The sequence below is a fragment of the Mizuhopecten yessoensis genome, unplaced genomic scaffold (assembly GCF_002113885.1).
Source record: "Mizuhopecten yessoensis strain PY_sf001 unplaced genomic scaffold, ASM211388v2 scaffold4823, whole genome shotgun sequence".
Lineage (NCBI taxonomy): Eukaryota > Metazoa > Mollusca > Bivalvia > Pectinida > Pectinidae > Mizuhopecten > Mizuhopecten yessoensis.
The window spans coordinates 47206-69247 of record NW_018405739.1 but is presented as its reverse complement, the minus strand read 5'-3'; the positions used below and the strand labels follow the sequence as shown (position 1 = coordinate 69247).

The window sequence follows — 22042 nt, the reverse complement described above, 5'->3', positions numbered from 1 at the left end:
TAATGGGTATACACTTCACAAGTGTACTATTCCGCACAAAATAAATAAATTTTACTGTAAAAAGTCTTTCACACAAATATTACCATTTGCATTATTAATATTAAAGATTTCCGTTATTTATCGAACTGATTTACAGGTAAATGTGACAAAAATATTTTTGCATAACAATGCAATATACCTGTATTTATTGATTATTTTGTTCATTTGCTATACTTCCCTGATGCTTGATAACAACCACAGTTAATTAATCAAAATTATTATTGTTCAAATCATGTAACTGTGAAGCCTGCAATCGTACATCCGTGTAAAACAAGCAAATTCGTGGAAATTATGTCCTTGCTTGCAGGACATATTGTAGGTTAACATTATTGAGGTTAGGTTTAAACAAGTAAGTATCTTGCTGTTGAGACATAATGTAAAGCTTGAAACTTGAAGAAAGAAAAAAAAGCCCTATTCCTCATTGATTATCCATAAATATGCACAAATCACATCGGTTGGCAAACTTAGCATGAGTCGGATTGCATACAAAATTTGGTTGAAACATCTGAACAATATCTACAGCAATTATCACACGAAAATCAAAGAGTGCCCGAGATGGGTGGAAAGACAGAGGAACACAAACATTGTTATGAAGTTTGAAGGAATTTGGCAAATATTTGCTAGAGTTATTACTGGTAAGCAGAAACTGCAGATAATGACGCTTTTCGTTAATGAAGGGGGCCCTAACTTTGCTGGATAAATAATGCAAACTGTCTAATAAGCCATCATTCAGCCCTTACCTAAGTTCAGGAACCATGGTCTTGGCTGGAGGTCGGAGGTTGGCCACATCAAGCTGTTTAATTAGGTAGCGGTTGGATTCCAGGAGACTCTACAAAAACACAGAAATTTACAACTTTGACAGTAATTGTATCATTCTTCATGAATTAAAGCACAAGAAAGCTACCTCTCTACACTATAATGTGCCTTATGATATTATTACAAAGTAAAATGCATGTATAAGTACTGTTATATGGTAAGGGAAACCAATATAATTATGTCCTTATTGTTTTTTTCTACCGCAGAATTCTTTGATTGATACCAAGGGTAACCTGAATCCCCAATTATCACCTTCAACATGGTTCACATTGCTTCTGTCAAATACGTTTCTGATGGCTAGGTCAACTGTCACCAAATAAACTGAATAACGGGGACTCTTCATCTGAGGTAATGTTAAAGGTATAGGGGAGGTAACTCAAGTTACTTTCTCAGCTTGTAAAGTCAGTTTACTTACTGGTGAGTTCAGAATGGACTTCTGTAGTGTTATCATTGTCCTGTCCCGCTCCAGTCTCAGTTTAGTCTGAAATATAAACCACACCAATTAACATTGTTCTGTCCCGCTCCAGTCTCAGTTTAGTCTGAAATACAAACCACACCAATTAATTCAGTCTATACACATGTCCATCTCCAGTCTCAGTTTAGTCTGAAATATACACCACCCCAATTAACATTGTTCTGTCCCGCTCCAGTCTCAGTTTAGTCTGAAATATACCCCACACCAATTAACATTGTTCTGTCCCGCTCCGGTCTCAGTTTAGTCTGAAATATAAACCTCACCAATTAATTCAGTCTATACACATGTCCATCTCCAGTCTCAGTTTAGTCTGAAATATAAACCCCACCAATTAATTCAGGCTGTACACATGTCCCGCTCCAGTCTCAGTTTAGGCTGAAATATAAACCCCACCAATTAATTCAGGCTGTACACATGTCCCTCTCCAGTCTCAGTTTAATCTGAAATATAAACCACACCAATTAACATCGTTCTGTCCCGCTCCAGTCTCAGTTTAGTCTGAAATACAAACCACACCAATTAATTCAGTCTATACACATGTCCCGCTCTAGTCTCAGTTTAGTCTGAAATATAAACCACCCCAATTAATTCAGTCTATACACATGTCCCTCTCCAGTCTCAGTTTAGTCTGAAATATACCCCACACCAATTAACATTGTTCTGTCCCGCTCCAGTCTCAGTTTAGTCTCAAATATAAACCCGACCAATTAATTCAGGCTATACACATGTCCCGCTCTAGTCTCAGTTTAGTCTGAAATATAAACCTCACCAATTAATTCAGTCTATACACATGTCCCTCTCCAGTCTCAGTTTAATCTGAAATATAAACCACACCAATTAACATTGTTCTGTACCGCTCCAGTCTCAGTTTAGTCTGAAATACAAACCACACCAATTAATTCAGTCTATACACGTGTCCCTCTCCAGTCTCAGTTTAGTCTGAAATATAACCCACACCAATTAACATTGTTCTGTCCCGCTCCAGTCTCAGTTTAGTCTCAAATATAAACCCCACCAATTAATTCAGTCTATACACATGTCCATCTCCAGTCTCAGTTTAGTCTGAAATATACCCCACACCAATTAACATTGTTCTGTCCCGCTCCGGTCTCAGTTTAGTCTGAAATATAAACCTCACCAATTAATTCAGTCTATACACATGTCCCGCTCCAGTCTCAGTTTAGGCTGAAATATAAACCCCACCAATTAATTCAGGCTATACACATGTCCCTCTCCAGTCTCAGTTTAGTCTGAAATATACCCCACACCAATTAACATTGTTCTGTCCCGCTCCAGTCTCAGTTTAGTCTCAAATATAAACCCCACCAATTAATTCAGGCTATACACATGTCCCTCTCCAGTCTCAGTTTAGTCTGAAATATACACCACACCAATTAACATTGTTCTGTCCCGCTCCAGTCTCAGTTTAGTCTGAAATATAAACCACACCAATTAATTCAGGCTGTACACATGTCCCTCTCCAGTCTCAGTTTAGTCTGAAATATAAACCACACTAATATGTTCAGTCTGTACACAATTTCTGAAAATATGAATTGCTCCACGAAAACGAAAAACATTAACTCCACTTAGTTTGGTTTAATGCTAGTCCAATTCCAGCAGTGGTGAGAAATTAAACCTAACAGAGTGGCTGCCTCCAATGTCTACAAATTCAGCAGTTACAAAAAGAGCAAATGTATCAGCATCACTAACAATTCTGTATCAGGACATAATAACATTAGAATCATGTGGACATACAATGTCTATAAAGTCAAAGTCTGATAATACACTTGTATTGTAAGTAAACACAGCCTACCTGTTGTATGTGTCTGTTCAAGGTTCCTATTGTTTTAATGGCATCAGCTAGATCAGCTCTATCCTGGTGTTGTGTTGGTGTGTGCATCTCAAACCAGTTCAGCAGGAAGGCATACTGTTCTATACGGCGAGGGGGGAGCAACATCAACTCTTGTAGCCTGTTATCAGCGAAATAATAGTAAATAATACCACCCCTCTTATATGGACCAAAAGCTTTCGCTAAAACCTTTTTCTTTGTTCTCTGTTCAACCATGCTTTATTTAGTTTAAATACCTTATCCTCTCAATGAATCTAAAATTACACATGTCATGAAAGGAAATCCCCTTACCTTTTAATTCAATTGACTCAATAAGAAAAATAACCTGAAGCACAAAAAGATGAAATAATTTCCTTTTAAGATTTATAATCGCTTTTTAGATTTTATGTCTAACTCACGTCATCCTGCGAGTTTCTGGGATGCGTTCATGGCGATGGAGAAAGGCACGGAATGCAGGTGTTTGTTCTTTGGTGCGTTCTATACACTGTAGGATGACATCGTAGTTGTTGACAAAGTTAGTGTAGACTTTGAGATGGGTACAGAAGCGAACAAAAATGTCCCCCAGGCAAGTATTGGTCGCGTCCCAGTCAGCAAGGCGATTCTTCAAGTCGTCCACCATTTCACTGCAACAACGAATGGCATTAATTTCGCAAACTCTTATAGACACAATAAGATATGCATATCAGAGGTGTTAGTGCAAAGTAATCGCAGCCAATTTAGTTCCAGGGGTCACACAGACCAGCCATGTACGAAGTACAAAGGTAGCACAGAGTTAGAGAAAAGTATAACATCATTGATATGAGAACATCAGATTGCGATACAGAAGGTATATTTCATTGGTTTCTATTTTCATCATATGTTAGGTCTCAGAATAAAACGTGCAAAATGACAGAGGCCCAATGGGCCTGCATTACTCCTCTTCTATCAATCTGACACTTATAACCTGCATTGCTCACCTTCTACCAATCTGACACCTATAACCTGCATTGCTAACCTTCTATCAATCTGACACTTATAACCTGCATTGCTCACCTTCTACCAACCTGACACTTATAACCTGCATTGCTCACCTTCTATCAATCTGACACTTATAACCTGCACTGGTCACCTTCTATCAATCTGACACTTATAGCCTGCATGCTCACCTTCTATCAATCTGACACTTATAACCTGCACTGGTCACCTTCTATCAATCTGACACTTATAGCCTGCATGCTCACCTTCTATCAATCTGACACTTATAACCTGCACTGGTCACCTTCTATCAATCTGACACTTATAACCTGCATTGCTAACCTTCTATCAATCTGACACTTATAACCTGCATTGCTAACCTTCTATCAATCTGACACTTATAACCTGCATTGCTCACCTTCTATCAATCTGACACTTATAACCTGCACTGGTCACCTTCTATCAATCTGACACTTATAACCTGCATGCTCACCTTCTATTAATCTGACACTTATAACCTGCATTGCTTACCTTCTATCAATCTGACACTTATACCCTGCATTGCTCACCTTCTACCAATCTGACACTTATAACCAGCATTGCTCACCTTCTATCAATCTGAAACTAAAAACGTGCATGCTCAACTTCTATCAATCTGACACTTATAACCTGCACTGGTCACCTTCTATCACTCTGACACTTATAACCTGCATGCTCCCCTTCTATCAATCTGACACTTATAATCTGCATTGCTCACCTTCTATCAATCTGACCCTTATAACCTGCACTGGTCACCTTCTATCAATCTGACACTTATATCCTGCATTGCTCACCTTCTATCAATCTGACACTTATAACCTGCATTGCTCACCTTCTATCAATCTGAAACTTATAACGTGCATGCTCAACTTCTATCAATCTGACACTTATAACCTGCATTGCTCACCTTCTATCAATCTGACACTTATAATCTGCATTGCTCACCTTCTATCAATCTGACACTTATAACCTTAAATGTGGAAAAAAGTCAAATACATTTAAATGGACAAAATATAGCTACAGGTGCAATATCATTATCCATGACACAGAAGAACCCGATAAAAGATTTTAACATGTTTGACCCTTGTGATATTGAATGTTTATGAAGGTTATTCATTTCGAAAACTTGATACAGTTGTGGGATCGCACAACGTTACACGATGTGCGGTGTGCGCACGATGTGTGCACGAAGTTCGAACGATAAAAAATTGGACGATCGTTGCTTGCGCACATTTGTGGGGACGATTGACGAACGTTGTGCGATAACAAACGTGGTTGGTGTAAATTGAGGATTGGCTTAACAATAAATACGGTTTCATGTATAAACATATAAACTTGATTTTTAGTATGTTTCTATATTCAAGCTACATATATAAGCTTATCTTTCTGTCTATACTTTCTTAAATTTAGAAATGGTGATTTCTGTGTTTTTTTAGAGGACCTTAATCGACACATGTAAAATTACAACACAGTATCGGCAACACAGCCACTTTGTACCTGGACCGTAGTTTTCCCCCACCCGGGGCACTTATGTAACTCACCAAGGTGTGAAAACCAGGTGAAGGGGAGCTATAGTCCAAAACGAATGCAAATACCAAATATTAAACGTCCAGTTGTGTTTTCATAACGGTCATACGGTATCACATATCAGCTCTATGTGTCGGACAAAGGCCAGGTAAAACTCTGGTCACTCATCAAATTGTTATTTACCTGTTCTGTTACCGAGGAGCCAAACCAATTATTGACAGTCTAACGGTCACTGTATACTGTGTAACACACATTGTAAAATTAAACATAATCTTAATTATAGAGATGAGAGAATTACAGTAATATATACAGTGTACATTATTGCATACGAGCCTTCCATATTTTTGTCATTCCTCAATATTGATCAACAAATTGTACCAAATCGCACAGTTGTGCGGAGAAGAGCACAACGGGGCGAACGATTGTTAAATCGCACAGTTGTGCGCACCATGTGTGGACGATGCGTGGACGGTGTGTGAACGATGTATGCACGGTGTGCGCAAGGTATTTTTGGTGCGTTGTGCAGTCACACAACTGTAGCCTTTCATCCCAGCAGGCTTATGGCAAATATCATAATTCTCAGACTTTTGTGTATTCAGAAGTCTTTTACATCATTACATCTCCAGCTCACATGCAGGCATACACACATAGAAAGATATTAGCCAGGTGGCGTAGGACAAGTAGGTAGCGCCTGATAAGGCAGCTCCTGCAAATCCCTCAAAATTGAATTAATTAATGTATATGCTAATTGTATTGATTAATGTATATCTATGAACTGTAAAGCGCTTTAGAGTGGCTTATGTTAGCGAGATAGGGCGCTATATCAAATGCTGTATATTATTGCATGTATTATTATTATAAGGGTTTTCAACACATCAGACCCCTGTGATCTTGATTATGGTTAAAGGTCTTTCTTTCAATACAAATGACAGACATTCAAGTCAGCAAGGTACTGGCCAAGTATATCCTTATCCCAAGTAATTATAGGGTTATTCAGAAGAAGTTACCTCATTTGATCTCTGTGATATATATTGAATTAAAGGAAAATGCATTCATTTGAACAAACTTGATAGCTCTTTATCTGAGCATGCTATCATGACCCTTGGCGCTTTGGTTCAAAAGCAACAGTAGTTCAAGGTCATTATTATTCGCAAACTTTGTTGGGCTACATTCCAGAAAGCTACCAGCCTAATATCACCTTTCCATTCTTGAGAAAAGTTATTTGAAGATTTTGAAATAATTGACTCCTGTGACATTGAATATAGGTTAAGGCCATTTTTACTTACAAACTTAATTGAGCTCCACCCCAGGAAGCTACTGTCCTAAATTCATGACTCCAGGCCTTTCTGTCCTTCAGAAGAAGTCATAGTTTTTTTGTTTTTTTTTGACTCCTGTGAATAACAGGAAAGGAAAAATGCACGGCCAGACTGGGGTTCGAACCCGGGACCCACCGAATTCTAGACGAACACTCTTCCAATTGAGCTACCTGGTTGCCGACGATCGACCCAGTCCAGTTCACCTACACATATTTGGCCCCTCTAATCTTAAATATAGGTCAAAGTCATTTTTCCCCAAACTTTGTTGCCCTTTATCTTAGGAAGCTACCAGCCTAATATCATGATTCTATATATAACAAATTTCACCCCTTTGACCTTGAAGAGAAGTCAATGTAATTTTTATCCACAAAATTCTTAACCTATAAAGTGACAAAGTTTTTGATTAAAAGCAACCTTGAATAAAATTAGAGCACGAGATAGTTCATAGACCTGTGTTTATATCTGATACTGACTGGAATTTTAAGGCAAAATTACCTGCTAACATCCAATATATACATGAGGTCTGTGAATATGATCTGCACATTCTGGAAACTGGCAATGGCCCTGAAACACAACAAATAAGATTCATCATTTAAATCTACATGCAATATTTCACATATACATATATGTATGTCATCTTTGTTCAGCAGTATAGCTCATAATTGATAAACCGCCAAAAAAATGGAGTTTTACAACAATCAAAAATTCTGCAGTTCATTTTTGTGAATTCCTTGTAACACTTTTTTGGCAGCAAAGAAGATCTTTCAAAAATCCTGATTTTTTTGTATGTTCTAGTTAAAATCATTTGTTTATGTAGTTTTCATATGAATTTACATAACTTTTTGTTACCTACCTGTCAGAGCTGAGGGCTGCCTTGAGAGGTTTTACATAGGTGTCTTTAATTCCTTTCAATATTCTGTTGTACTCCACCTCACTGGACAAAATCTCCATAGCAACAGGTGTTCTCTTTTCAGGGTACTCACTGAACTTCTTAGCAGTCTGTGGGAGTGTATGTCATTTAGAACATTACTTTTGCAAATATGTGTTATCTTTCTGATTCACCAAAAACAAGACAAATTGAAAAGGAAATTGCCAAATTTTTCAGACGTTTTGTTTTGTTTCAAAGTAGGTAAAAATAGAAAAGCTATCGATACATTATCATGTGTAATTATTGTACTCACCAGGCGCTCATGTTTTCCTGTCAGAGTCATGGTCCCAAATCTTACTTTGAAGTCTTTCATCTGCTGAGTCATTTGTCCTTTCTTTGTCGTCTGCTCTTTTCTGCCCTTTTTCTTCTGTCTCTGTTGTGCCTTCTCGCTCTGTTCATTCTGTGCCTTCTCTCTCATTTCTCTTGGTGAGGTCTCTGGTAGAGCAATATATAAACATAACAATTCAAATACTTGTTCTTTAGTAATTTCACATTCAACATATCAATTAGGATATTGTTCATGTAGAAAACTGAATAAATCTAAGCCAGTTTTCCAGCTAGTTGATGGTTCAGATTATACTGTAGATACACTAGTCCTTACATACAAAACAAGAGATTGTCTTCACTGTGTCCTTACCTTCCTTCAATTCTTCCTCCTCGCCGACTTCATCTTCTTCCCCAAAGGCCGTCTCCTCCTTGGTGTGACCATTGATCTGCTCCACTTCACTGTCCTCAAGGTCCACGTCATCATCGCCAGCTGATGAGTCCACAGACTCGTAACGATCCACAGGGGGGCGTTTCATCGTCCTGGACTGAATAAGAAGGATATGCTTTGTAATGCTTACTGTAAGAATATGCTTTTTAATGCTTACTGTAAGAAGATGATTTGTAATGCTTACTGTAAGAAGATGATTTGTAATGCTTACAGTACAAAGTGGCATTTTTCTACTATGCAAATTTTCTTTTTAAAGATAAAGATTATTGTCTATTGTAATATATTTCTTTAGCTGGCAAATAAAATTTGCAATATCAAGTGCAACTTTTCTAAGACCTTTACCTAAACCAATAAACCAAACACTGAAAAGAAAGAGGATTATAAGATACCATGACCCAAACAACACTTACATTGATAAGAGTGAGTGTATTGTAAGTGTGACTATGAATGGGACTTACCTTTTCCAGGCTGCTTGTGAATGACAGATCATCTACACCAGCTCGCTGTAGTAAAAACTTCCCTAGGAATTCAAGAGGGTTCACCTAGAAAAGATGGATGATTTTAAAACAAACACACTTGATGGAATTAATGTCCATACTGAAGATATTTGGGGATGAAAATGCATGCAAACATCAGCTGATCAGAATTAAGCAGCCATTAGAGGTGCTATCAAATGACAAGAAACAGGGGCAGTGTAAAGTTATTCCACGTTAAAATTAAAGAAAAACCCACAGTTGAAAACAGACTCACTTCTGCATTTAAAGACCAACTAAGAATAATATACTGGAATAAGGCTTTTTGTCAATGCAAGGAAGAGCACAGATTATCAAACCAGACCTTCATTATTAGATATGTATATATGTTCACATCAGTTTAGTGGAGTACAATTCTTCTAGTCAAAAGTTAGTTGAAAATTATCAATTTCTACTTTGATGAAAAACATAGGTCAAGCTAGTAGAATATTTCAAGATCTTCCTGTGCGCTAGAAGTTGACAAATAAAACAGTAAACCCTAGACCTGCGTTATTTGAGGATTCCCTTTTAGTGAGTTACTTCCACAGTTAGTTACACAAGATAGACAATGCTTTTAATATATCATTGCTTTCTAATCCGTAGTCCCGTGGAATTATGAATAAACACATTCTTTTAACAGATGACGCACTCAAGGTGATATATGAGTACATAAGGTTTTACAGAAATAACATGTGAACACTATGTAGACATACGTTATCCTCGCTGCCCAGACTTCGGAGGCCCTCAGTCAGGACATCAGCTATTTTGTTAGCTCCCTGTATTTCTGTCTGCCCAAGTACATCAAACATAACTTGACCTACAAGAGGTGATAAAAGGAGCTGTATATGCATCATTACAAACTACTGCACAAATCCCTTTCTGATGAGAAATGGATCTTATTTGGAATAATACATATCTAACTAAACAAAATTACTACCAAATATATGAACAAATGTGCACTGTAAGATAGTAATGTGTAAAAACTTCCTTCTTCAGAAATAAAGACTTGATGCCTACAATAAACATAACAGGAGGTAAAAATTGGAAAATATGTTGATGAGCTACATGATCCAAAGAAAATTTATACAGAAAATATTAATATATGTTTTGCTCACAGATTTGTTCTTAACTATTCATTTAAAAAAAAACTTTGATAAGTTTCATTTCTCAGTTGTTTTGTATTGTTTGTGAATGGTAAGATGCCTGTCAATAAAAGGAAACACATATCCTGGTCAAATTGTATGGAGGACCTACCTGTCAGCTGAGACACAATATCCTTGTGTGTTTTCTCAAAGTAGGGAGACAGCAGTTTCTTACAGGTGGTCAGTGCCTCCTTCGCCTGGTCAGCTGTGTTGGACCACACATCTAGTTTGGACGTACAGAAGTACATGGACGGAGGTGGACCCTCCTTGTAAGTCAACAGCCAATCACTGTTAACTGAAATCACAAGACACACTGATGTACTACAAGACTAAGTATGTAATGGGGCACAAAGAATATTGTTTAAAGTAAAGCAAGAGTCATGAATAATCACAATAAGTTCATACTTATTCATTTAATTATTTCTTGCCAAGAGTTTTTCATAAACAGTTTTTTAGTTGCACTGAAGAATGTGAAAATATTCCTTTAAAAGTTCCCAAGTAACATTACAGTCTAGTATTTCATTATCCAAGTCGTACCTCTGGTTAGCCGAGCCCCAATTGAAAAAGATAAGCACATAACTCTAAACTTTTACTTTTCTGAAATCAGTACTCTCCATGCCTGAGATTGTGATTGGTACACTATAGTCTTGTTTTCATATTTAGTCACATAAACTGTAATAAGACTTGAAGACATGATGGGTCTGGTTTCCCCTAAGGTCTTCAGTGTGGGGGTAGACAAGATTAACTCCTGACATCAAGTCTCCTGTGCATTTATAGATATTACTGTTGTCATGGATGCCAAAGGTGAAAAGATTTTTTGTCTGATCTAAATCAATTTTATGAATATATATTAGAAATGAATACAAACTAGATATATCCAACTTGCTTACCATGGTTGTAGTAGCCAATGATCCCTGTAGGGGAGGATAAATGCATCCCTGTCGACACACTTAGTTGTGTCAATATCTCCATGCCTGGTTCTGAAGAACACAAAAGTTATATGATGGTCCATGGAATAAAGTGCATAGAAAATAAATCATTGGACCAAATAAAAGGGGACTGAAGATATCTGTAGAAGAACAAGGGTTGCACGATCAACCATATTTCTCCTTAGAGTGAAAATTCGTAGAAAATGCAGAAATATTCTGTCATTTGACAGAAAATCTGGAGCATACGATATCTGGGTTCATATAAAAGAAGTTCCATTGTATTATTTTTAAACCTTTGACAGTTTCAAGTTGGTGTATAGGAACCGAAAGAAATGACAGAAAAACAAAAGCAGCAATTATAAACATTATGCTATGTGGAAAAAATCAATGTTTCTGAATAAAACTTACCAAAACATTTTGAGTCCAAATGTTTCATTTTTTAAATTTAAATTTCATTTGCTTATTTTACTAATGCATGCTTGAAGGGCACAATCTTCTATAAGACACAATGCTGTAGAAAGACTTCAACACCTGAATCTGTAATCAGATTTCAGGATGTTGTAATAACTCTTGAAATTATTTCCCAGAAACCCATGAGAAATTTAAAGCTGATGTACCTGATGCTGCGAGGGGGACAAACACATCCAGTTGTCCCCCCTTGTTTGGTGGTATAATGCGGTCAGCCACTGTTTCAAAGAACTGGGAGACATTGGTTGAATCCAGAGTATCCAAGGTAACAGTACAATTCTGGACCAATCGTAACTCTCCAGGCTCCTGGCTATGACAAAATAGGCCAATACTCCTGTGGAACAGAACATTTGATGTTTCAGTGAGATTTAAGTTGTACATGACAATTAAACAACCTTGTAGATCAATATAATACCAGAAAGGTGAATGTTACATAATGTATTATTGACAGCTCAATGGGTATTCTTTCAGGTTCACTATTTGTAAACATAAATCCTAGAAGGATCTTGGTGCCCACCATCAAAGTATCTTAATCAGATCTGATCTACATAAGATAATCTTTTACCTTCTTTGGTATCACTACTCTGTCCCATTGTCAAAATCCCAAATGGGAATCTTTTACATTAACTAAAACCACGTAATGTCATATGTTACTTAATTTGCCACTATGGCAAATGCTATTGTATAAGAATTGTATAAGAATGTGTGAAATGCTAAAAATTTGTAATTCTTACATAATCAGAAGTGTTGTCAATAAGGGATGAATTCTCATTAGTGGTTGGGGTGATTTTAACAAGGGACCACGGGGGACTTACATATGAAATTTGAGAAAGATCCCCCAGAGTACTTTCTGAGAAATAACAATAACAAGAATTGTTTACGGACAGACGGTGGATGGACAACAAACTTTTAAGATGGTGGGCCAAAACATTGCTTGTTCAATTTATAGACTTTATCTAAATTGAATACAGATTCAGAAGTTACAATTAAATAGCTAAGCTATATTGTTACAATGAGATGATGTGACAAACAAAACTCACTGTGCTTGTCTCCCTTGGAGTGCCTTCTCCAGTTTAAGAAGGAGAGTTTCTGTTGTAGTGCCTTCATACTCGTACACCACTGGGATAACTCCAAACAGCACAGCATCAACCAATAACTGGTAGAAAAATACGGTAAAACACTTTATACAGGAAACGTATATAAACCAGTGTTGTAAAGTGATCCAGATCTACTGTGGTAATGCCTGTGGAAACATAATGATCTGACCTTTGATACCTAGGTATTACAGGTGATACAGACCTGAAAGAGGTAGCTGACATCCCTCCTTTACATACTTATAATATATGTTTGAAGTTTCATTATAATGGTTATAATGCATGTTTGAAGTTTCATTATAATGGTCAGTCATTAATTTTATCATTTACCCTTACTGTGACCTTAACCTCTGAGTATAACCCTGACAGTTGTATGTGACACAATCATGTCTACTTATGATATATATATATCAATATATTTAGGATGTCAAAAAATATTTCCTTCATTCAGAAGTCACTGACTGTTTGTTTAAGAACTATATAGTAAAAGTATATTGCACATTATAAAAATATCAATGGAACTAGAAGGCACAATCTGCAATTTTACAAAACAATATCTAACCACTAAGTCTAATAAGAAATAATGAAGGAACAACAATTTCTTACTGTTGTGGTAAAACAAATATTTCTGAAAGTGTTCAACAACAGTTATTTTTAATCAACATATACATATTGATCTATAATCAACATATACATATTGATCTATAATTCACATCTAAATATGTCCTTTATGCCGAGGTCCTCCTTTCGTACATTCTTCATCAGACAACAACTTACATCAGCAGCTGGTACCCTGGAGGAGATGAAGATCACTCGAGGCTTTTCCACCTGTAGTTGGCCTTTAATGTCAGACTCAGTCTGGTTGATGTTGTAGGGGAACACACCCTTAGTCATGTCAGGCCTGTGGGTAACACAAACAAATGTAGATGAAGTGCTTCGGTAAAGGCTTATCATTTATGTTTCATCAGCCTCCATATTTTAATGAATTCTGTAAGAGTGAGAGGACAGCTGGAGGGGAAAGGAAAAAAACATAAAGGGAAAAGGATTGGGAAAAGAGGTCATTGGAATAGATAAGGGGACAGGAGGGTTAGTTATGGGAAAGGGGGAGAGGAAGGGAAAGGAAGTGGGATGATGGGGTTAAGAAAGTAGATGAAAAAGAAAGATAGAAAGGAAAAGAAGAAAAAAGGAGGATATAGACCATAGAGAAGGGTAACAGAAACAGAGGGAGTGGGATATCTTAGGGGACATGTAGAGAAAAGGGAGCAAGGCTGATTTGGCAAATGAAAAAAGTTGGTAAGGGATATTGATGATGGAGAAGAGACAGGAAAGGAAGGGAAGTGGGTTTCCCTACCTCTAACTCTCCTGTAAGAGAGAAGAAGAAAGAAAGTGATTTCCTTCTGAACTCATGTCATTTGAAATGGAGGGGAATGAAAGGGGAGGGATATACCAGGTACCTACTTCTGTAGGGGAGGAGTTAACAGGTACTTTCATGTACTCATGTCATTTGAAGAGGAGGGCAATGAAAGAAGAGGGCATTACCAGGTATACTTCTGTACTCATGACATTTAAAGAGGGGGGGAATGAAAGAGGAGGACATTACCAGGTATACTTCTGGAGTTACCGGTTACTTTTATGTACTCATGCCATTTAAAGAGGAGGGCAATGAAAGAGGAGGGCATTACCAGGTATACTTCTGTACTCATGACATTTAAAGAGGAGGGGAATGAAAGGGCAGGTCGTTACAGGAAGAAGGAAAAGGGGACTGGATGTTACTTACTTCTGTATTCGTGTCCTATTAGGGGGATACCATTCTGTATCCACCAGCTGTTTAACTCGTCTTTCTTCCATGTTTTCAAGCTCCATCGTGTCCCTCAGTGACGTACGCTGAGACAGACGCTTCAGGTCACAGTCTTCTCCAGACTGGCAAACAAAGTATTCATTGAGTTTTTATACACATACATATCAGAGCAATAACAAAAATATTTTTACAACTATCTGTGTAAGGTTTAAAAGATAAGTTTTATTAGAAATTCCTGAACTCAATGGAAGTCATAGCCCAAATGTGTACAATAGTAAGCACTTAAAGCAAACTGATTTTGCGAGCTATACCGCTGAGTTAGGAGTGGTTTAACAACAATCTCAAAATATAAAAGTAAAAAATACTGATTATAAAAACATTAAGGTTACAGTGAAGAGAAAAATTAAAACAAAGATAAATCATTTGTACCTTGTATTGTATAAGTACATTTTTACATGTGACACAGTGGTGTCTATATTTACAGGGACTAAGAAATAGCCATGCATTGGATAAGGCTAAGGATACACTGACAAAATCTATTACACTCCCACAGATAAGGCTAAGGATACACTGACAAAATCTATTACACTCCCACAGATAAGGCTAAGGATACACTGACAAAATCTATTACACTCCCACAGATACGGTGATGTTCATGTATTAATACAAGTATATTTATAGTAGTACAGTATTCACATGCTAAGGATGACATCTGATGTTCAAAAGACAAAAACTACAATTTCATTTTCTAGATGTAAGTATTCTGTTATGCTGTTATATATCCAATTATGAATGAAAGAACCAAATCTTTCTTAAGAAAATAAAGTTACCTCATAATTTCACTATGAAATAATTAATAATTTCTAGTTTCAATTATTTACGTAATTACTTGAAAATTACTTTCACATTAGTTTGAGCTAATAAAACAAATTCATGCAAAATGAATTGATGATCACAAAAATGAATTATTTATTTCACTACATACAACACAATGTGATCCAAGTTCTATCCCTGATTTCATCAATGTGTATTCCACACTATAAATGTCTATTCAACACTAATCAATGTGTATTCAAGACTATCAATGTGTGTTCCATATTTTTAATATGTATTCAATACGCAATCAATATATATTCCATACTTTATATGTTTATTCCATGCATTATCAATGTGTGTTCAACTATCAATATGTTTTTCATACACTTTCAATATGTATTCCACAACATCAAACAAGAGATCCCAAAGGGATTTTAATTGGCGCCCACCACCATAGATTCTATATAAGATTATTCTTTTCTGTTATCTGTTGGATTGAGTCCTGTAAACAGTAAAGAACAGGCTGTGGTAACTTTTGATCAAAGCCTCATACTGCGGTGTATGTCATTGTTCTTTCAAAGTTAGGTTGCCTCAAAATGAAACATTTTGTTTGCACTTCGTCCGTCTGCGGCACATCTACTATAGTCTATACTATTTCATCTGGAGTAACCAGATATAGTATACAAGTACATCTTTAGATGCCATGGGGAAGTGCCATGTACAAGAAGTTGGTCACTGTGACCTATTGGATGCCCTTTGACCTCAACCTAAGAAAAGTTTTCTGGGGCATATTTTCTATATTTTATTTCACCTTGAGTAACGAGATTTAGCATGCAAGTACATCTTGAGATTGTGGAGTGTCAGGTATAAGAAGTAGGTCACTGTGACCTATGATTAACCTTTGACCTCAACCTTTATCTTCTTAAATATTTCACCTAGATGGTAACCAGATTTGGTAGCAAGTATGTCTTGGCTGGCTGATTGTGGAGTACAAGAAGTGTGTCACTGAGAACTATATCCTGAGATTATTAGCTAGGTAAATAAAGTAATCATTACCACGGGGACTATGGGTTGCCTTGCAATACTTTGCATAATGATTTTAAAGCCAGCCTATTTTGTAATCAGGCTTATAATCAAGATTTTAAGGCATCCAAAAATTAGGGTTGGCACTCAAAACTATGCTTGACAGAGAATATGGAAACACATTTTTGCTAAACACAACTGACAATCACAAAGGAAACATTTCAGATAAAATCAAATACATGTCTTCAATCAGTGTTCTAATCAAATAATGATAACATGAATATGTGAACTATTCCTAGTCAGGTGCAATACAACACTGTAAATAAGGGAGACAGCTTGGACCACAGACATTAGATCCCATCAACATGCTGTTGGGTTTGTACATGGTGAGGAACTTACATGACCCTCTAGTATTGTGACATGTGACAATGTCACTTTATCATCCTGAAATAAACATGTGTTACTCGGTATTTATTACTTTGAAATTTGTATAACATACTTTTCCCTACTAGAGCATAATGACCCCATATACACTGTACATAGGATAAACATTAGATAACTCTACAGCACACCCGGGTATATACCAGCTATGGACCATATATATATATATACTAGAAAAAATAAGATTAACGACCAACTAATATACATAATAAAAAAGGACAAACATCAGAGAACTGTACTGGTATGGCGCCTAGTATTATCTGACAAGGAAATGGGTGTAAAAAACCTAACAACAATATTTTAAACTTAAAATATCCTTCACCTTATAGACATAAATTTGTAACAGAATAAAATGTACTTATTGTGATATTAATATGTACAGCAATTTTATGTGTATTTAATTTTCTTTTTACAGACATACCGTTCATACTAGAGGTGTCACGATTCACCGAATTGCACTTGTGCAGAGATTATTTATGTTTGATTCGATTCACAATATATTTATCCGGATTTTCGATGCGTCACGTTCTGAATATTAGTGTATGCCGCTTCAGCCGAAACGTCTGTGAGACGTTCAATTTCATTGGCTGATCTCTAAACCCTCAACCAATCGGCTGCGAGGATACAATTTTCACAAAGCATTCATAACAAAATGGCGGACCGCCGTAAGGAAATGAAAATTTGTGATGCTCCGGCAAGCTTCAAATCAAAAGTGTGGAAACACTACCGGTTTCCGAGGAATCGATGGCTTATATATCTCATTTTGTTTATATATATAAAAATAAAGGTGTATCGAATCGAAATAATCGAATCGTGGTACAAATATCGAGATACGTATCGAATCATGAGTAAAGTGTATCGTGACAGCTCTAGTTCATACCATATTTATACAATAATCTCTAACTCAAAAGTAGGGAGACAGGTTTTTTTCAGGACAATGAAATGGTTTCTCCAGTTTTTTGTATAAAATAACTGTCTGGGACAAATTTTAGTGTAAATCAGTTATTATTTGTATTGTCAACATACCGTGAGAACTCTATGGCTTTTCTTCCGCTTGTGTGAATCAAGGCCAAGCTCAAAGTCCTCGGATCGGCTTAGCGCCTGTTCATGCTGTTTCTTGGGGATGCCCCACTTGTTATGTAGGATGAGGGCAGATTTGGGGATATTTGGATCATTGGGGTTGAATCCATGAAGGAAGGCATAGAAAGACTTTTCCAGGTCTTTTGGTTTCTGAGACACACCAGACCATGGAGGTCTAACATCCATGTTACGTCCTGGTTTCAATAGAAATAAAAAATAAAAAGTGGAAGGAAATGAGCCACATTGAATTAAAATCATGTCAAGTGTCATTCTATATAAATTAATATCTTCCATATTTGAAAATTAATAGACAAAATACACAAGCATAAAAAAATCATTATCTACATGTGAATTCACAACAGACTGACACTTTGAGAATCAAAGACTAGATTGTTACGGTTCTTGCGGTTACCCAATGCAATGAGAGGAATGGGTAATGATACAAATAAAAGCAATTATCATTTAAGAAGGCAAAATGGCTGGCTTACTGCTGGTTGTAGGCGAGAGGCGGCCGGACCGTGGTGCTGATTTGGTCTTCTTTGTAGACAACACAGACAGAGTTGGGTGGCCACCTAACCCACCAATCGAGTGCTTTAATAAAAGTATTCAATAGTAGAACTATCACTGTGATATATTTCTTCATCCTTACAATGCTGAATTTATTAGTCATATACAATACTGAGTAATATATCTTATACAAATCCTTATATTATCTGATCAATTCATACATTTGGCTATGTTTTTCTGTATACCATTGCATCACTTTTACAGTGTACATAGCTAAAATAGTTTCTAAAACAGCCCTGTGTGTTACAGAGTACAGAGTATGTGTTTTATATCAAATCTGAGTACAGAATAATTACCAAATCATTAGCTGGGATATAGCCCTGTGTATGTATACAAGCCACATAGTGATTTTTCCATGCACTATATTCATTCTTGGGAGGCTTGTAAGGAAGGATCCAGCCATACTTTAAACACTTTGGCATCCATATTTCATCCTACAAAAATAAGAAGTTTGTTTTAAATAATGTATACAAAATAAAACATCTAACCTATAATTACATAACATGTAAAATCAGTCTCAGTCTATAAAATTACATATAGAAGAATTATTTGTTGTTCATGATCCTGAATGATTTCACAAATCTGCCATAAAATGGAAACAATCAAATGATTTTAGACTGCTGCACTCATAGACTTAAAAAAGATCTCCTAAGTTAAGGTCGATGGTTGCCTTAGGGATGTTACCTGTGCTGTGAGGAACCTCCAGTGCCAGCAGGCCTGCCCAGCTCTACAAAGGCTCTGGGGCTCCAGAAAGGAGAAAATATACACACTGAGAAAGCGTGGCAGCACAGTGGTGAAATCAAGGTGTTGGAGGGGGACCCTCTCCTGGAACCATTGCTGTACAAACTTATACTGGTTACGTCGACACTGCTGGAACACCACATCAAAGAACCGCTTCCTCTGGGAGTCCGACCAAAGGTCAAACTGAAACAAACACAGAGAAAAATAATTTTAAATAATAGTTGTTTCATTTTTTTAAAACAGGATATAATATTTTCATAATTACAAGGGGCCTAGTGGTCCTGTAGTGTTACCGGGACTGTTACTACGCATAAGTTAAGCATAGAATTTGCAACAGGGTTTGCATTTAAGCCATATCAATATATCTCTTAGGTTTGGATAGATATGGAGTATACATAACATAATTATAAAGGTCTGACATTTTTTATGGTACATATTGTGATGAACAAGGAGAACACACTGACAGAATATATATTTTGTTATATATAGATAAAGATTACACAAGTTTAACTGCTTCTGAAGTCTAGCTATCATTAAAGTTGTATTTTTAATGACTGTCTTGAAATGGTTTCTTGCGCAGGACAAAGAGGAAAACAAAACAAAATATGCCTAAAAGCAGCTAATTCTGATTAGAAATTGCAAGGATTTTCCTGAATATTTTGGAAATTGTCACAGGTCTTTTTCAATTTTCAAAACAATTATAACAATTCAAACCATTATTGTCCCCTTCTGAATTCTCCTTGTTTTAAAGCTAAACTGAAATGAATTGGGGAATACTTTTTTATTCTAAAAGCTAAATTTCAGATTTTGGAAAACTTAAATATGTGTAAATGTCATGGGAAAATTGGTATGTACTAATTTCTGTCAAAAATATGAACACCATGAACAGACAGGAAAATTCTTAAAACTGCCAATCAATAATTTCAAGGGAGACACACTCAGCCAAATTTACAGGTTTTACATCCTTACCCAGTGAGAAATCAGATCCCGTCTTTCATGAAATATCTGCAAAATAAAAAATTGTTCATCACATTCTATTACTCATCCTCATTTATATTGTTATAATAAATTGTTATGAATCAACATTACATTATCAATGGTATTGTATATTTATCCTTCCTTATCTAGCAGAAGTTGTGGTTCTATTCCCATTCCAGCTCAATTCAAACTACGGTAAGAGTTGTACTCTGCTGCTCATTAAAGCTCAGTAGTAAAAGCAGAATTGATTATATTTTTGCTAGGACAAAACAATAAAATTGAATCATTTATCAGTGAAATGCTAATTTATTTCACAGCATTGAAATTATATACAGCAAAATTTATTGTATGATAGAATCTTAAGTAGGTTATTAATATTTGTATTTCACCATTTCATTGGAAGGCTTGTGAACCACCGGTGTCCAGGCACTGTTGTATGTCCTCATTTTGTTGGTGCTAAACTTTTCCTGAGAGGCAACTACCTCCTTCTTTCTTTCCGTATTTTGACCAAGTATTTTCTTGTCATTTTTGGTCAGATGAAGCGTGGAAGACTTCACTTTCCTGGACTTACTATTTAATTCAACCTGATCGGCCATCTTTACCTGAAACAGTTAAAAACATCCTATTGTCAGTATTATCCCTCGCAGTTCGGTCCCAAGCCAAGCAAATTTTTAATCATTCTAACGCTTTTACTGGTAGGATGTACCCATTAATGTTTTATTATAATTATAATTTTAAACAATGTCTCTATTGATATGATTTCTAAAAACTTGACCTTTCTTCTGGAAATGTCATACAAATGTGATAAAAATGTATTACTTCCCAGACAAAGCTTATTCGTTGAACGTCCAAAATATATAAACTTTTTTTCACTCAATATACATCAATTATACAATGGTTGAAAGCTGAAGTGCACACCTCCACCAAACAGCTATCACATTGGACAATGGATTTTCACGTTTTGAAAGCAAAGGAAGATTATAACCTTAGCTTTGCGGGACTGGAAATGGGTGTTTGATTAAATTGAAGGGGTCATTTGAACCACTTTCAGGTTAGATTTGATATTAGGTCTGTATACTGGCAGTGCATTTTTTTTTTTAGATAATTTGACACAAGCGGCCTCTTATATTATAGGAGTAGTGTTCTTATATACAAGTTTTGAAATAGATCATAAGTGGTTGACTTGAAAAGAATATCTGGTTGAATGTTCACATGCTATAATATTAATGTTGACCTATATATGTATTCTGAAAAAATTGTAGCAGGCTACTTTTGCCGGTAACCGGCTTTTAATGAGAACACTGAGTGCTGGAGTGTTCTGGATTTCTTAAATACAAAGTAATTCAACATGCAGCCAATCCCAGTGGGAAAATAACGTAACATGGAGAACATATGGCACCTCACTGTATCATTCTGAGGGCCTGTTCCTATGCCCTGACCTTTTACATATTGCTGTGTGTACGCTGTAAGTTTCATAACGTAATCAGTTTCGGGCAGTTGAAGTAAACATATAGGTTCATCCTTGTAACGATGCAAAAAAATATAACATGCATGTTTATAATATTTTACTCAATTTTTTTATATTAAAAAATTCTCTTTACTTTTGTTTTATTAGTTGGAGTCTCCAAATTTCACCTTAACAGGGCTGTCACAATATATTGGAAAAAAGGTACATTGAAAAACACGGGCATATCGTATCATATTGCAATACATAAGTGAAATATTGCTTTATTGCCATATTTTTCAAAATCTTTTCTTCCTGTCTGCTAGGTGTTTTAACTGTGCAGATTTGTGC

General features: G+C 36.2%; 1 protein-coding gene across 3 annotated transcripts in view; it reads right to left on the bottom strand.

Annotated features, from left to right (window-relative positions):
• The window catches only part of LOC110449804 (epithelial cell-transforming sequence 2 oncogene-like), a 48705-nt gene that overhangs the window by 23322 nt on the left and 3341 nt on the right, over nucleotides 1-22042 (bottom strand). Inside the window, exons 2-23 of one of the 3 annotated variants that reach the window (XM_021496892.1) lie at nucleotides 20637-20849; nucleotides 20239-20274; nucleotides 19213-19452; nucleotides 18825-18962; nucleotides 18450-18552; nucleotides 17908-18155; nucleotides 14581-14723; nucleotides 13581-13704; nucleotides 12750-12865; nucleotides 11859-12043; nucleotides 11203-11292; nucleotides 10425-10607; nucleotides 9884-9987; nucleotides 9117-9200; nucleotides 8581-8755; nucleotides 8197-8378; nucleotides 7869-8014; nucleotides 7511-7579; nucleotides 3578-3802; nucleotides 3144-3300; nucleotides 1271-1336; nucleotides 780-868 (exon numbers count right to left, since the gene is read on the bottom strand). In XM_021496892.1, the coding sequence (XP_021352567.1) occupies nucleotides 780-868; nucleotides 1271-1336; nucleotides 3144-3300; nucleotides 3578-3802; nucleotides 7511-7579; nucleotides 7869-8014; nucleotides 8197-8378; nucleotides 8581-8755; nucleotides 9117-9200; nucleotides 9884-9987; nucleotides 10425-10607; nucleotides 11203-11292; nucleotides 11859-12043; nucleotides 12750-12865; nucleotides 13581-13704; nucleotides 14581-14723; nucleotides 17908-18155; nucleotides 18450-18552; nucleotides 18825-18962; nucleotides 19213-19452; nucleotides 20239-20274; nucleotides 20637-20843 (3110 nt within the window). In that variant the 5' untranslated portion in view covers nucleotides 20844-20849. Of the gene's footprint in view, nucleotides 1-779; nucleotides 869-1270; nucleotides 1337-2603; nucleotides 2827-3143; nucleotides 3301-3577; nucleotides 3803-7510; nucleotides 7580-7868; nucleotides 8015-8196; nucleotides 8379-8580; nucleotides 8756-9116; nucleotides 9201-9883; nucleotides 9988-10424; nucleotides 10608-11202; nucleotides 11293-11858; nucleotides 12044-12749; nucleotides 12866-13580; nucleotides 13705-14580; nucleotides 14724-17907; nucleotides 18156-18449; nucleotides 18553-18824; nucleotides 18963-19212; nucleotides 19453-20238; nucleotides 20275-20636; nucleotides 20850-22042 lie in introns of those variants that run through there. The other 2 variants (XM_021496893.1, XM_021496894.1) reach the window with 2 other exon arrangements.